This window comes from Tympanuchus pallidicinctus, unplaced genomic scaffold, assembly GCF_026119805.1.
Source record: "Tympanuchus pallidicinctus isolate F22 unplaced genomic scaffold, pur_lepc_1.0 scaffold16, whole genome shotgun sequence".
Taxonomy (NCBI): domain Eukaryota; kingdom Metazoa; phylum Chordata; class Aves; order Galliformes; family Phasianidae; genus Tympanuchus; species Tympanuchus pallidicinctus.
In genome coordinates, this window is record NW_026294679.1 from 12,051,141 (window position 1) to 12,064,347 (window position 13,207).

General features: G+C 57.3%; 3 protein-coding genes across 5 annotated transcripts; 1 reads left to right on the forward strand and 2 right to left on the reverse strand.

The window, feature by feature from the left end:
* Positions 1 to 1,333: 1,333 nt before the first annotated feature.
* Positions 1,334 to 6,448, reverse strand: AS3MT (arsenite methyltransferase). 2 transcript variants are annotated; one of them, XM_052677279.1, is made up of 11 exons: positions 6,017 to 6,448; positions 5,653 to 5,723; positions 4,642 to 4,769; positions 4,422 to 4,572; positions 4,207 to 4,343; positions 3,503 to 3,572; positions 3,334 to 3,415; positions 3,118 to 3,249; positions 2,901 to 3,043; positions 2,271 to 2,405; positions 1,334 to 1,514 (listed from the first exon to the last, which is right to left on the reverse strand). In XM_052677279.1, exons 1-11 carry the CDS (start codon positions 6,141 to 6,143, stop codon positions 1,419 to 1,421), a joined length of 1,272 nt encoding a protein of 423 aa, XP_052533239.1. In that variant the 5' UTR covers positions 6,144 to 6,448; the 3' UTR covers positions 1,334 to 1,418. The 2 variants fall into 2 exon arrangements, with proteins under 2 accessions (XP_052533239.1, XP_052533238.1); XM_052677278.1 differs by lacking the exon at positions 6,017 to 6,448 and having other exon boundaries at positions 5,653 to 6,005.
* A 115-nt stretch (positions 6,449 to 6,563) lies between these two features.
* Positions 6,564 to 9,643, reverse strand: BORCS7 (BLOC-1 related complex subunit 7). Of its 2 annotated transcripts, XM_052677291.1 has the most exons (5): positions 9,490 to 9,643; positions 9,242 to 9,304; positions 9,111 to 9,154; positions 8,468 to 8,488; positions 6,564 to 8,066 (listed from the first exon to the last, which is right to left on the reverse strand). In XM_052677291.1, exons 1-5 carry the CDS (start codon positions 9,628 to 9,630, stop codon positions 8,015 to 8,017), a joined length of 321 nt encoding a protein of 106 aa, XP_052533251.1. In that variant the 5' UTR covers positions 9,631 to 9,643; the 3' UTR covers positions 6,564 to 8,014. The 2 variants fall into 2 exon arrangements, with proteins under 2 accessions (XP_052533251.1, XP_052533250.1); XM_052677290.1 differs by having other exon boundaries at positions 9,111 to 9,304.
* Positions 9,644 to 10,189: 546 nt separating this feature from the next.
* LOC128077760 (steroid 17-alpha-hydroxylase/17,20 lyase) lies at positions 10,190 to 12,907 on the forward strand. The gene is made up of 8 exons (XM_052677275.1): positions 10,190 to 10,528; positions 10,623 to 10,761; positions 10,907 to 11,136; positions 11,242 to 11,328; positions 11,426 to 11,635; positions 12,071 to 12,240; positions 12,311 to 12,414; positions 12,528 to 12,907. Exons 1-8 carry the CDS (start codon positions 10,217 to 10,219, stop codon positions 12,800 to 12,802), a joined length of 1,527 nt encoding a protein of 508 aa, XP_052533235.1. The 5' UTR covers positions 10,190 to 10,216; the 3' UTR covers positions 12,803 to 12,907.
* Positions 12,908 to 13,207: the final 300 nt, after the last annotated feature.

A 13,207-nucleotide genomic window follows, 5' to 3' on the forward strand; every position in this document is an offset into this window, starting at 1 on the left:
GCCCGCCCCTCCCCGCCCGCCGCGCGGGGGCGGGGCCTCGGCCGCGCTCAGCCAATCGCCGCCCGCGAGCGGGCAAGGGGGCGTGGCCTTCAGTCCAGCCCTCTGCCGCCGGCCTCTACCGCGGCCTCAGCCCGAGGGGCGCGTGACTCCGGTGTGTACGCCAGGCGATGGGGGGCGGAGCCGGCAGCGAGGAGGCGGCCAATAGCGGCGCGGCCGAGGGTTGAAGGGGTGGAGCCTCGGAGGGGCGCGACCAATGAGGGCGCGGAGCGGCCGGCGGGTCGGAGCCGGCGCGTGCTGCGCGCGGAGCGTGGACGGGACGGGACGGGACGGAGCGGGTAAAACAGAACAGGACGGGCCCGCTCGGCGTCCGTCCTCCCGCCCGCCGCCGCCGCCACCGCCGCCTTCCACCCACATCCCGCCGCCCCACAACACACCGCTACCCGTTCCCCGGCTCCGCTCCTCCGTCGCCTCTCTTTGCTCAGCGGTCGCGCAGTGCCCCCTGGCGGCCACTCGCCGCCTCCCCCGCGGAGCGCCGAGACCGCGCAGAGCGGGCTGATAGTTGGGTTTAGCAGCCTTTTCCAACCATAACGGTCATACGATGCTAAGATCTCCACGTTTCTCGAACATCTCCAGGCTCGTGGGTCGCCCCATTCAGGTGCCAGAAGTCTCTCCTTGCGGCCGTCGGGCACCGCTCCTGGCACGGACACGCACGGCACAACGAGGGGTGGGGATGCTCACATGGCTGAGCTCGGTCGGGGCTGGGTCGGCACTGCCGCTCAGAGCCAGGGCCCGTGGCTGCAGGACTCTGAGCACGGCCGCCGCAGCGCCGGGTCTGCAGAACCGCCGCATTTCCCTGCACAAACCTGCAGGCTTAGCGCTTGCGCTGCACGCGGAGCTCCCCGCTAGATGGAGTGCGGGGAAAAAACAAAGCTCAGCAGCACCGCACGGGGCAGGGATTGGAATCCCGGCTCCAGGAGCGGGAGGTGGGGCTGTCCGTGCCCGGGGGCCGGCTGCAGAAAATGCAGAGGTCGGCGCGGGGGGGGTTAAAACAAGAAGAGCAGCTAGGCTGCGCCTTTTGCTTCTCAGGAGCGCTGGCTGAGAACTACGGGCTCCCAAAGATTCTTCCCCCACCTTTGGAGCCGCCCTGCCCGGCCCCGGCATGCACTGTGTGGGATCCAGGCATTCGATGTGTTGTGAGCTCACGTCCAGCATCTGGTCCGCAGCGCTCCCCGTGCAGGGGCCGGGCAGGGCGGTAAGACGTCCCGCACTAGGGGGTCCCCAAGGTGCTGCTCACCCTCACCCCCAGGCAAGAAAGCGAACCCCAGCTCAGCCACACTGCTCAACTATTTCTTTGTATTTTCTCTCCGGTGAAGCCACAGCCCCCCCGCTCCCAACGCTGTGGAGACATCGCTGTCCGATCAGCAGCCCTGTGGCCCGCAGGTCCTGGCAGCACCACAGGCAGGAGCTGGGGCTGCCCGCTGCTGCAGCAACAGGAAGGGGTCACAGATCTTCTCCTGGAGGGTAGAGAACAACGAGGGATGGGATCAGGCCATGGGGTAGCAGCACTTCCCCACTACTTGCTCCAAACCCTAGCAGAACGGCCATAGGCAACAGCTGATCAGTCCATTCATTTTGCTATGCCATAAGGGGGACACTGAGAGCTTCTCTGGGACTTTCACTGTGCTTTTAATTGAGAAATGCTTGGACAGGACCAAAGAGTCAAATGCAAGACTGTGTTTCAGGGACAGACAGCTGCAGGGCTTTATCTCCTTTGCCTGTCAGTGACCCCTACTTCATAGCCCCAGCTGGGCCAGCTGAGGCTGAAAGGATGACGAAGGGGCAAGGAGAGGCTGCCAGCAGATAAAGGAGCTGCAGGGTCAGGGTTGTCAGCCAGGGCCAAGCTCACAGCAGCAGAAAGGGGCAGCTGGGGGTGGCACCGCCTGCCTAGAGGAAAGATATCTCTCATAGAGACCTCCAGCAGGTTCAGCCACTAGTCCCAGTGTCCCCCATAGACATGTGCAGGGGATGAAGGGTTCTCAAGCCACAACAAACCCCTCTGGACGCAAAATAAACCTCAGCAAATCCAAAAGGGGTAGAGTTGCCCAAACTCAGGCACCAGGTGCCATCCAGTCTCCCACAGGCTCCTGCTGGGCCCAGAAGAACATGGGCCTCCTTGTGTCATGTGACCACCCATTGATACTTCAGGGTAGCCCTGTGATAGCACATAGCAGCAGTGTCCCCATCCTAGAGCTCAGCACATAGCTACCAACCTTCATCTTCCCAGGACAGCAGCCTTGTGGTGCAGCAACATCAGTCCCACCACGCTGGATCAGGAATTTGTCTGCAAACCTGGAGCTCTGCAATATCACAGCCATTTCAGCATCCACGTCCACCACTTCTCCTTCCTGGGGAAAGGAAAACATCATGGGACCGGAGCCTGGGACATGCAGCCCAGGGGTCCCCAGCTGCCCAGAGAGATGATGCTCAAAGCCCAGTCCAAAACCTGGAGATACACCCACAACTGTCTGCAAACCACCTGGTGTAGCACCAGGGACGTACTACTCCCATCTTCGCCCCAACACATTGCACAGCTCTGACTTCCTCTCCATGCCCTGTTTGCAGTTCCCCTGGTTTATATGGAATTTTAGGATCACTGAGTTGGAAAAGACCTCTAGGATCACCCAGTCCAACCATCAACCCATTCCGACCATGCCGCTAACCAGATCCCCCAGTGCCACATCTTCACGGTTCATGAACACCTCCAGGGACAGTGACTCCACCACATCCCTGGGCAGCCTGTTCCAATGCCTCACCGCTCTTCCTGAGAATAGATTTTTCCTAATGTCCAACCTGAACCTTCCATAGTGTCATCTTTGGGAGCCCAAATGTGCCTCCCATACCTTGAAGGTGAAGTTGGCATCAAACACCAGCTCTCGCTCATGCCCTACAATCCCACCATTGTAGATGACCTGGCCTGGCCCGGCCCAGCTGCTCCCTGGCACCTTGAAGAGCCGGTACGTGGCTGAGACGAAGCAGCAGTCACCTGCAAGGGAAAGGCACTGTATACGGAGTCCCAGTGCAGTTCTCATAACCAAATGGAGATGGTGGAACCCTCACCAATGATTCTCTCTAGCTCCTTGTTGCTGACAGTGATGGGGCTGGCGTTGACCAGGCACGGAGGGCTGAAACCCACCTCCTTGGCAATGCTGTACAAGTCTCTCCAGAACAGGGCTCCTGCCAGGCACTCTCCTGAGACAAGGACATGGGCACAGTGACACCATGCACATCAGACCCAAAGGCTGCCCATCCCATGTGTTGCAGTGCCCTACACACCCCACAGCACCCTGTGCTTCCTCATGGCTTCACTCAGGTGCTGGTTGGCATAGACATCGCTGAAGTACATCTCTCCTCCAGGCTGAAAGGCAGTAAGAAGTGGATGGCAGATGATGAGACTGAACAGGCACCTGCAGCAAAGCCATCCCAGCCCCACTTGGCTCCCTACCTTCAGCACACGGTAGGCCTCCCGAAGCACAGCCCTCTTGTCAGGGGCGAGGTTGATCACACAGTTGGAGCTGGAAGGAGAACACCAAAGATTCTTTGCAGCATCACCACCTTTGTTCAGCACCACCAGCTGCACATAGTCCGTCACTCATTGCAAGATTCAACCATGAAAAAGTGAAATTCCATATTCCCAGGCTATAGCTTAGATCCTACCTCTAGTTTTTAATTTCCTAACACATTGTTGAAGTGAGCAGTCCAGCAGGAATGTACATAGGATCATAGAACAGCTTAGGTTAGAGGGATCTTAAAGCCCGTCCAGTTCCAACCCCCTATGGTGGGCTGTGTTCCTCCCACCAGGTCAGGACCCAGGGCTCCATCCAACCTGGCCCTGAATGCCTCCAGGGATGGGGCACCCACAGCTTCTGGGCAGCAGTGCCAGGGCTTCACCTCCCTCTGAATAAAGAATTTCTTCCTAACATCTTACTTCAATCTCTTCTCTTCTAGTTAAAAACCATTCTGGATGATATCCCTTTCTTCTATTGCATCAACTGCTCCACTCATCTTGGTGTCATCAGCAAACTTGCTGAGGGTGCACTGAATCCCTCTGTTTATATAATTGATAAAGACGTCGAAGAGCATCGGTTCCAAAATGGACCCCTTGGGGATGTGGGTGCAAATCCAGTACAATCTCTGCAGGGTACCTACATGACAATATCATAGCTCTCATCAGTCAGCCCAGCATCACCGAGGTTCTCCATGTAGCCCTGGAGGAATTCCACGTTTGGCTTTTGGTAGCCGAACTTCTCCATGTGATAGGCAATGTGCTTTTTTGCCACCTCGACCTGGGAGGAGGAAGGGAAGGAGTGTGGCACGACTCAGGGTGGGGACGAGGTGATCCCGTGGGTGGCCCTGTGCCATACCTGTGCCTCAGTCATGTCGATGCCGGTGACATGGCCCTGCTCCCCCACCAGCTGGCTCAGCATGTAGCAGTCCCTGCCACTGCCGCTGCCCAGGTCCAGGACCCGGCAGGATGCCAGGCACTCCGGGATGACCAGGCCACAGCCATAGTACCTGGGGGGTTTGGGCTGAGTGAGGGTGCAGTCCGTGGGAGGTGGTACGGGAGGGAAGTGTGAGGCTCACCTGGCCACCACCTCCTCATGGACACGCTGCAGAGCATCTCTCACCGCCTTGGGAACGGGCCTGGTCGGTGTGATGCAGGCGTTGGTTTTCAGGTCCTCTGACTTCTGCAGCTCTCTGCCATAGTAATCCTGGCAAAGGAAACACAGGGGCCACCTGACTGCAGCAAGCTGGGCCATCGTGCCTCCACACACACCAACCTGAGGTCATGCAGCTTGCACATGCCAGCAGTGCCCTCTGCAGCTATAAATCTGGGTAACATTACACGTTTCTCCATCCCAACCCTCCCCAGCTTCACCTGCTCGTCCCTTCCCATCCCCATTATGAAGATGTGCAAAATGCTGCTCCAAAACTCCACTGGCAGCAGCCACCTGCCCTTAGCACTCTCACCAGGATCCCGCAGTGAACTTTTTCCTGTGTCAACTTTGCCTTGACTCAGTGACATGCTTTTGTGATTTTTGGCTTTCGGTATTCCGCATCATAACTTCATGTGGGGCACTGGGAGTTTTACTGTTAATGCTCAAGCCCTGGGTACCTGCCCTGAAGAGAAGAAGAACTACATTCCCCAGGGGACTTTGCGGTCAGCAAGAGGAGGTTTAACTCCTGGCAGGGTTCACCTGATGGGCTCTTTTTCACCTGCTCTTCGTCGTGGGTGCTGCTCCCATCTCCCTGCTGCTCAACTGGACTGTGCATCTCACCTCAGCGTTGTGGTGAGGCCTATCCAGCTTTTGGACATTCTCTCTCTCATTATATTTGATTTATTAGCTTCAATTCTGATTATATTGTATAATAGTGTATTATCTTGCATTCCAATACTGTATTCAGTAAATTAGTTTGTTTCTCCTCAGATCGTTGCCGTTGTTTTTAATTATTTTGGGGCCCCCTGTTTCCTTTTTTTCCGGAGGCGCGGATCCATGGATTCCCCCCGCCCCGCTCCCCATGGAACCGGGCCGAACCAGCCCATAAACTGTTGACACTCAGCCCTCCTTCCCAACCCCCCGCTCACACCCTCACCTGCACCTCGTGGTGGATCTGGTCCTGGGAGATCCGGTCCTCGGGGGCGCAGTCCCTGCACGGGGCAGCCACTGCAGCAACAGGAGCACAGAGCTGGTGCCAATGCCACTGCACGGGCACCACTACAGGCCCTTCCCAAAGCCCCTCCTCAAAATACCAGAACGCTTCCCTTGCCTCCATCTGACAACCCCAGGGAGGCCCCAGACCCGCATCCTGGCGGGAAGAACACCCCTTGCCAACACCCCATTTGAAACACCCCAAACCCATCCCTGCCAGAGATATCCCTGTACGGCAAATCCTCCTTCCACAATGTCTCCCAGGGTCCCCTGCGGGACAGGGCCCAGCACCCTGAAGTGCGACTTACTGCTTCCAGCTGCAGCTTGGCCACGCTCCGCCCCGGCTCTTTTGTTCCCTCCCGAGGTCAGTTCCCAGCAGGCCTCAAACCCTAGCATGCAGCCCTGCCTGCTGCCAGCACCAGCAGCCATTCCCATCCAGCTCTGTCCCTCTCACAGCGCAGTCCATCTCACCTCCTGCTTGCCCAAACGCAGGGAAACCACAGGGTGATGTTCCAACCCCTGCAGATGGGAGCTCCGGTGGGGAATAAGCCACCTGCAACATGGACAGTGTCCACAGGAAGATCCTGGAGTGAAGCAGTATGCCATGCTGTTCCACACTGGTCAGGGTGACCGGCAGCACACACAGCTGCAGCATGGTAGTGCCTGGGACAGCTCTTTTATTCTCAAGAAGCTTCAGGGAAACTGCTCCAAAGGGCAGCTTTGATCCAAGCACCAGGAACCCCCAGGGCACAAATATCCCCTGGCACCCCATTGTTTAGGTGTCACCTCACACAGTGCAGGCTACAACCCCTGCTATCAAGGTAACCTTACACAAGAGATGAAAAGATTACAGACTTAAGGTGTAGAAAACCAAGCTTTTATAACAACAAAGCAAATCACCGCAGCCTCTCCATGCCCTCCTGCGTTCTTGCCTGAGCAGAGGCATAGTGCAGAGGAAAAGCTAACAGTATCACTGGACACCTCGACAGAAACATAGATCGGGCGTTGCAAGCTGAAGGCAGGCAGGCAGTGGTTCTGGAAGAGCAGCAAGGGCAAAGCCATATGGCTCTGCACATCAGCAAAACCACGCTGCAGGAATGTGGCAAGCTGATCCATGCTCTTGTCCTATCAGCTGATGAAAAGCACACTCAGGCAAACAAGTGCTTCCAGTGTGCTCCAAGTGCTCCAGATAAGAGACTCAAGAAAAACGAGGCATAGTATTTATAGATTGCACCTCATTTCACCGAGAAGCAAGCAGGAACCCAGACACTAAGACCTCAGGACAGAGCAATGCAGAACTGAATACACAGGCTCCTGACATTCTTTTGCCCCTCACTGCCCACATCCCAGCCACGTCTCTGGACGCGTTCCCAATCTGACAGCTACACAGCACTACCAAGGCTGCTTAATCAAGAACTGGAGGAGCAAGCCAGAACTGGAATGCAATTGAAGGCCGAAAGCAGCGCAGATGCGCTGGCAAAGAGATGACATTCCAAATTCTGGCTTAGCAAAAAGTAAGATAAGCTCAGAGCAGGATCCTCACAAAGTCATGTCCAGCTGGCTCAGTGGTGCCTGCCCGGAGTCACGCTTTCTAAAATTCTGCTCTGTGACAGGCACCTCAGTCCACGCTGAAGCACCTCTACACCCACCCAACCACTTTCAGCTCCCACTGATTAACATGCCCTAAATAAAGCACACCCATCATCTCAGTGTCTAAATAAGGTCCTGTAGCTGTAGTTATTCTGTATTTAAAACCTGCAGCTCTATTTCATACACTTCATTGGGAGGGTGGAGGAGAAATTATATTGTATGAAAAATCCCAGCTCTACGATTGTTGGAGATCGTTAGGTATTTCATCATCTTACAGCAGACAGCTAATGACTCAGCAGGGATGGGAAGAAAAATCATCCTGCTGTGGACATACAGACAAAAGGCTTTGGATGGGCAGCACATGCCGCATTCTGGGCTGACAAACCATTTCAACACAGGGCCATCAGCCGAACAACGCAGGTGCTGAGGTACAGGCACAAGGCTGAGCACCTCACACTGCATGTGATAAGAAAAGGAACACAGGAACTGTTGTAGAAGTGAAGTTTCTGCTGAGGTTCCAGTTAGGTGTAAGGAATCAGGAGAGTGTTCTGAATACAGATGTGGATGGGAACACCTGAGAGGTGCCTGCACACTCAGGAATGTGCACTCTGTGTGTATCCCAGCTGGCATTCAGCACCATCCAGACACAGGTCTGAGCCCCAGGCCCAGGAGGAAAAGGACAGCCAGTGGAGATGTCCAATGCCTTCAGCTAGGCTTCATTTCAGCAAGTGACTCAGCTGGTCCCTCAGGTTTGATGACTGCTCCACACTAGGGACAAAATAAGAAGAGGTTCACAGTGAGATCTGTATTTAAGCACCCAGAACAGTCTTAGCACTGACATTACAGAAAAAAGAAATCCTGGATCTCCCCAGCCCTACTCCCTATCCTCTCAAAGCAAACCTCACTCTTTGTGCTCCTGTGTATGTTAATGAAACAAATGGAAGCTTAGCATAAATCATCTCTTCACCCAAATTCTCAGCCCTCCACAGTACTGATCCTCACAGCAGTGAAAACTTATCCTGCTGGGCCAGCATCTGTTTCAAAGGCAGCTGCAAAAATTTCCAGTTGCGTTCTCCCCTCCCCTACTCTCTCAATCACTCATTGCCTTCCCATTGGCCTTGACATGCTGCTTCCCATGTCTGCCCGGCATTCTTCAGTTAGGTACTCACTTCTTCTGAATCGCTTCCTGCCTAGAGAAAAAAAGGATAGGAAAGAGCATTAGAAAAAAAATAAATAAATAAAAATCTCAGAAACAGCTTTTGTGTGATACTGATGAAAAGGGACTTGATTGAGAGCTCAGGAGGCCAAAACCTTCAAATGTGTCTGGATTATGCCCAGACCAGAAAGCAGTGGCTCTTTTCTCCCTCTCAGCATCACACACAGGTACAGGAGACCTAGTGCATGGCGCACAGGAAGCAAAAAATCACAGTTCTCACTCCAAACAGCCTCATCCATATCAGTGGATGTGGTGGGGCTGGAGAGTACTGAAGCACTGGCACAGGTTGCCCAGAGCGGTGGTGGTTGCCCATCCAAGGAGACACCCAAGGTCAGGCTGGAGGGGCTCTGAGCACCTGATGGCGCCGGAGGTGTCCCTGTTCAGCACAGAGAAGTGGGATCAGAGGGCCTTTAGGGGTTCCTTCCCACTAGAACAGTTCTACAGTCGCAGTCCCAGGGTGTGTCCGGCTATGGGAAGTGGCAAATGGGCCTGCATGGAGTGGCTCCACAGATCTTTACAGAATCATTGAATCACAAATTACAAAGAAGGAAAATCAACAAAAGGCTCCGCTCAGATTCCCAGGGGTCCATACTTACTGGTACTGCAGGTGCGTGGTTATTATGGCCATTTTCCTTAAACTCTGTGGAAAACAAGATCGAGAATGAAAGCCTCTGACAGCAGCCGCCCAGCAGAACCGCGGCTGCCCCAGCAGACAAACACAGCTTACGTCTTCGGAGTGCAGGATGGCGTCCTCTTGCATCACCATGTTCCTGGCGGCCTGGCCCAGCAACTGGCAGAGGAACGCACGGAGCGCTGAGGGGCAGCGCCAAGCGGAGGGAAGGGAGGGGAGGGGAAAGAAGGGAAGGGAGAGCAGGGGTGGGGACAGGAGAGCAGGGGTGGGGACGGGAGCGGCCCGGCCCCACCCCGCCCCTCCGGCCTGTCCTGCCGCGCCCCCCAGCGCGCCCCGCGGCTCACCTCGGCGCTGCGAGAGCCCTTCAGCACCTGCTTGGTGAGGGCGATCACGTCGGTGCCGCAGCTCGTCACCTTCTCGGTCAGCAGTCCCTTCACCGAATGCCCGAAGCGCGCCTGAGCCTCCGCCGCGCCCCCTGCCGCCATCTTGCCGCGCCCCGCCCCGCCCCACGGCCGCGCTACGGCGAGCGCCGCGGGCCTGAAAGGCCGGGAACGCGCTGCGGCTCCGCAATGCCGCTGCTCTGTGCTGCCCGCTGCTGTCCTGCAGTGCTGCCCAGTGCCCAGTGCTGATCGGTAATGCCCGGAGCCGTCCGGAGCTGCCCGGTCATTCCAATTGTGCCCAGTACTACTCGGTCTTGACCGCTATTACCCGATGATCAGGGCAGCCCAGGGCTGCCCAGTGCTTCCCAGTGCTGAGAGGGGCTGCCCGGTTCCGCTCGGAGCCGCCCAGTACAGCCCAGTGCAGCCCATGCACCTGGAAGGTCTCCCAGAGCGGCAACAGCCCCCAGACCCCTCCTGCCCACCGCCGCGCTGGCTGCAGCCGGAGCATCCCCAGAGCTCCGCTAGCACTCCTGGCCCCGCTGCCTTCACCCCAGCTGCAGCGCTGGCCCGCTGCCCATCACCCCCCCCCGCCATCTCCCCGATAAGCTGCCCAGCCCATCCCAGGGTCAAGGGGATGCCTCCGAGTGGCTATAAAGGCCCTGGAGCCACACGGTCCCGCAGCCGTCCCACCATGCCGCCTCTTGCTGTCCTGCTGCTTGCCCTGGCCCTGCTCTGCGCCTGGAGGCTGTCGTGCAGTCAGGCTCCCAAGGGGACGGGGACTGGGCGGCTGCGGAGCCTTCCAGCCCTGCCGCTGGTGGGGAGCCTGCTGCAGCTGGCCGGGCACCCGCAGCTCCACCTGCGGCTCTGGCGCCTGCAGGGTCGCTACGGCAGCCTCTACGGGCTATGGATGGGCTCCCACTACGTGGTGGTGGTCAACAGCTACAGGCACGCCCGGGAGGTGCTGCTGAAGAAGGGGAAGGCTTTCGCCGGACGGCCTCGCACTGTAAGTCATGCTGCCACGGAGACAGCGTTGGCGGATCCCCTGGTGTGGGGTGAGGATGCTGCGCAGGGTGATCCCGTGGCTGCGTGTCCCGCAGGTGACCACGGACCTACTGTCCCGTGGGGGCAAGGACATCGCCTTTGCCAGCTACGGTCCCCTGTGGAAGTTCCAGCGCAAGCTGGTGCATGCCGCCCTCTCCATGTTTGGGGAGGGCTCAGTCGCCCTCGAGAAGATCAGTAAGTGTTTGGTTTTCACCATGCTTGGGTTTCCTGGGATGCCAGGGACAAATAATTGGGAATTGATGAAGCAGCTGGGAGCTTTCCCCCTCCTTCCCCCCTTGGCCGCCCCTAGAGCTCACTGCCCCTCTCCTTCCATCCAAAGTCTGTCGGGAGGCTGCGTCCCTGTGTGAGACACTTGGTGCTGCACAGGATATGGCCCTAGACATGGCCCCAGAGCTCACGCGGGCTGTCACCAACGTGGTCTGCTCCCTCTGCTTCAACTCCTCCTATCGGCGCGGGGACCCCGAGTTTGAGGCTATGCTGGAGTACAGCCAGGGCATTGTGGACACCGTGGCCAAGGAGAGCCTGGTGGACATCTTCCCCTGGCTGCAGGTAACTGGGAGCACAGCAACCACGTGGGCCTTTTCCTTTTGAAATAGAGGAAGGGGCTGGAATGCATCATCCCACATGAACCTTCTCGGGGCTTTTCTCGCCCAGATCTTCCCCAACAGGGACTTGGCCCTGCTGAAGCGATGCCTCAAGGTCAGGGACCAGCTGCTCCAGCAGAAATTCACTGAACACAAGGTACTGAAGGGGCAAGGGATGCTTGGGGCTGCAACTGCTGGAGCTGGGCTGTAGGACTATGCATGGGACAGCCCAACTCACATGTGTTCCCTGGCAGGAAGCGTTCTGTGGGGACACTGTGAGGGATCTGATGGATGCTCTCCTGCAAGTAAGGCTCAACGCTGAGAACAGCAGCCCTCCTGAGCCAGGTCTGGAGCTGACAGACGACCACCTCCTCATGACGGTGGGGGACATCTTTGGGGCTGGCGTGGAAACCACCACCACTGTGCTCAAATGGGCTGTGCTCTACCTGCTCCACTACCCTGAGGTACGGCCTGTGGGGTCCCTGCTGCATCAGGGCCATCTCAGAAGGCTTTGGGAAAGAGCGATGCTGGGGGAGATGTCAGGCTTTAGAGATAAGTGGTACAGGGATGTGAGAGCTTTGTTTCTGCCTTCACACAGATCACAGAATCACTGAATCACCCTGGTTGGAAGGGACCTCAAGGATCATGTAGTTCCAATCCCCCTGCCTAGCAGGGCCACTAAATATACACATTTAGATCAGGTTGCCCAGGACCCCGTCCAACCTGGCCTTGAACACGTCCAAGGACGGGGCATCCACAACCTCCCTGGGCAGCCCGTTCCAGGGCCTAACCACTCTCCTTGTAAAGAAAGTAAAGATAAAGTGGCCTTTATCTGCCACGGTGTGCTGAAGATGCTCCTTGCACAGAGCATACCCCTCCCAGGCTCCCTCCTATTGCAGGTCCAGAAGAAGATCCAGGAGGAGATGGACCAGAAGATTGGCCTGGCACGTCACCCCCACCTCAGTGACCGCCCACTGCTGCCCTACCTGGAGGCTACCATCAGTGAGGTGCTGCGCATCCGGCCCGTGTCCCCCCTGCTCATCCCACACGTGTCCCTCGCTGACACCAGGTGAGACCAACTTGGGTGTGGGCAGAGGCTGGGGAGGGAGCGTCCATCACATGCTGTGTCTGCTCTACAGCATCGGTGAGTATTCCATCCCCAAGGGCGCCAGAGTGGTCATCAACCTCTGGTCTGTGCACCACGATGAGAAGGAGTGGGATAAACCTGAGGAGTTCAACCCTGGTGAGTTGTGAGCTCTTAGCCCAGTGCTCAGGTGGGAGGGATGATGAACTGGGGCAGGTCTCAGTCAGAAGGGGCAAATCCCCCATCTACAGCGGTGCCCCTTACCCTTGCAGGCCGCTTTCTGGATGAGCAGGGCCAGCACATCCACTCACCCTCTCCCAGCTACCTGCCCTTTGGGGCCGGCATCCGCGTGTGCCTGGGTGAAGTCCTGGCCAAGATGGAGCTCTTCCTCTTCCTGGCCTGGGTGCTGCAGAGGTTCACACTCGAATGTCCGCAGGATCAGCCCCTGCCCTCACTGGAGGGCAAGTTCGGTGTCGTGCTGCAGGTGCAGAAGTTTCGGGTGAAGGCCAGGCTGCGGGAAGCCTGGAGGGGTGAGATGGTGGGGTGAGATGGGGTAGTTGGATAGTGGAATGGAGTGGGTGCATGCCATAGAGACTGCGCTCTGAGTGCCTCGTGGATGTGAGATTGTCAGAATAAAGCTGTCCCCCGCCCAGCACTGCTCACGCTGCTTTTTGGGCGGGTGACAGAGGGTAGTGCAGGTGGGAGGGCTCAGATGGCCCCAAGACCTCATGTGAGTGCTGGGCTGAGCTGAGGGCATAGCCCCTCTGCAGGGCTGCAGACATTGCCACATGGACATGGCATGGGGGGGGGGGGGCATCTGGCTGCCACAGGTGGCTGGAAACCTACTGAGTGCAGGGGAAAGAAGGAAACAGCTCAAACACTGCTACGTTTTTAGCTCCTGTGTGGCTCCCGCTGTGCACAGGCACATACTGCATGCACCTGCGTGGCTGTG

What these genes read in the sequence shown, in the direction of transcription:
- BORCS7 (XM_052677290.1), bottom strand. Translation starts at nt 9,630, where the DNA reads ATGGCGGCAGGGGGCGCGGCGGAGGCTCAGGCGCGCTTCGGGCATTCG. An exon ending in AGGGCTCTCGCAGCGCCGAG is followed by an intron (nt 9,305 to 9,489) that starts GTGAGCCGCGGG and finishes TTCCTCTGCCAG; the next exon opens with TTGCTGGGCCAGGCCGCCAG. An exon ending in ACCACGCACCTGCAGTACCA is followed by an intron (nt 8,489 to 9,110) that starts GTAAGTATGGAC and finishes TTTTTTCTCTAG; the next exon opens with GCAGGAAGCGATTCAGAAGA.
- AS3MT (XM_052677278.1), bottom strand. Translation starts at nt 5,919, where the DNA reads ATGGGTTTGGGGTGTTTCAAATGGGGTGTTGGCAAGGGGTGTTCTTCC. An exon ending in GAAGCACAGGGTGCTGTGGG is followed by an intron (nt 3,250 to 3,333) that starts GTGTGTAGGGCA and finishes TCCTTGTCTCAG; the next exon opens with GAGAGTGCCTGGCAGGAGCC. An exon ending in ATGCCAACTTCACCTTCAAG is followed by an intron (nt 2,406 to 2,900) that starts GTATGGGAGGCA and finishes TCCTTTCCCCAG; the next exon opens with GAAGGAGAAGTGGTGGACGT.
- LOC128077760 (XM_052677275.1), top strand. Translation starts at nt 10,217, where the DNA reads ATGCCGCCTCTTGCTGTCCTGCTGCTTGCCCTGGCCCTGCTCTGCGCC. An exon ending in AGAAATTCACTGAACACAAG is followed by an intron (nt 11,329 to 11,425) that starts GTACTGAAGGGG and finishes GTTCCCTGGCAG; the next exon opens with GAAGCGTTCTGTGGGGACAC. An exon ending in ACCTGCTCCACTACCCTGAG is followed by an intron (nt 11,636 to 12,070) that starts GTACGGCCTGTG and finishes CTCCTATTGCAG; the next exon opens with GTCCAGAAGAAGATCCAGGA.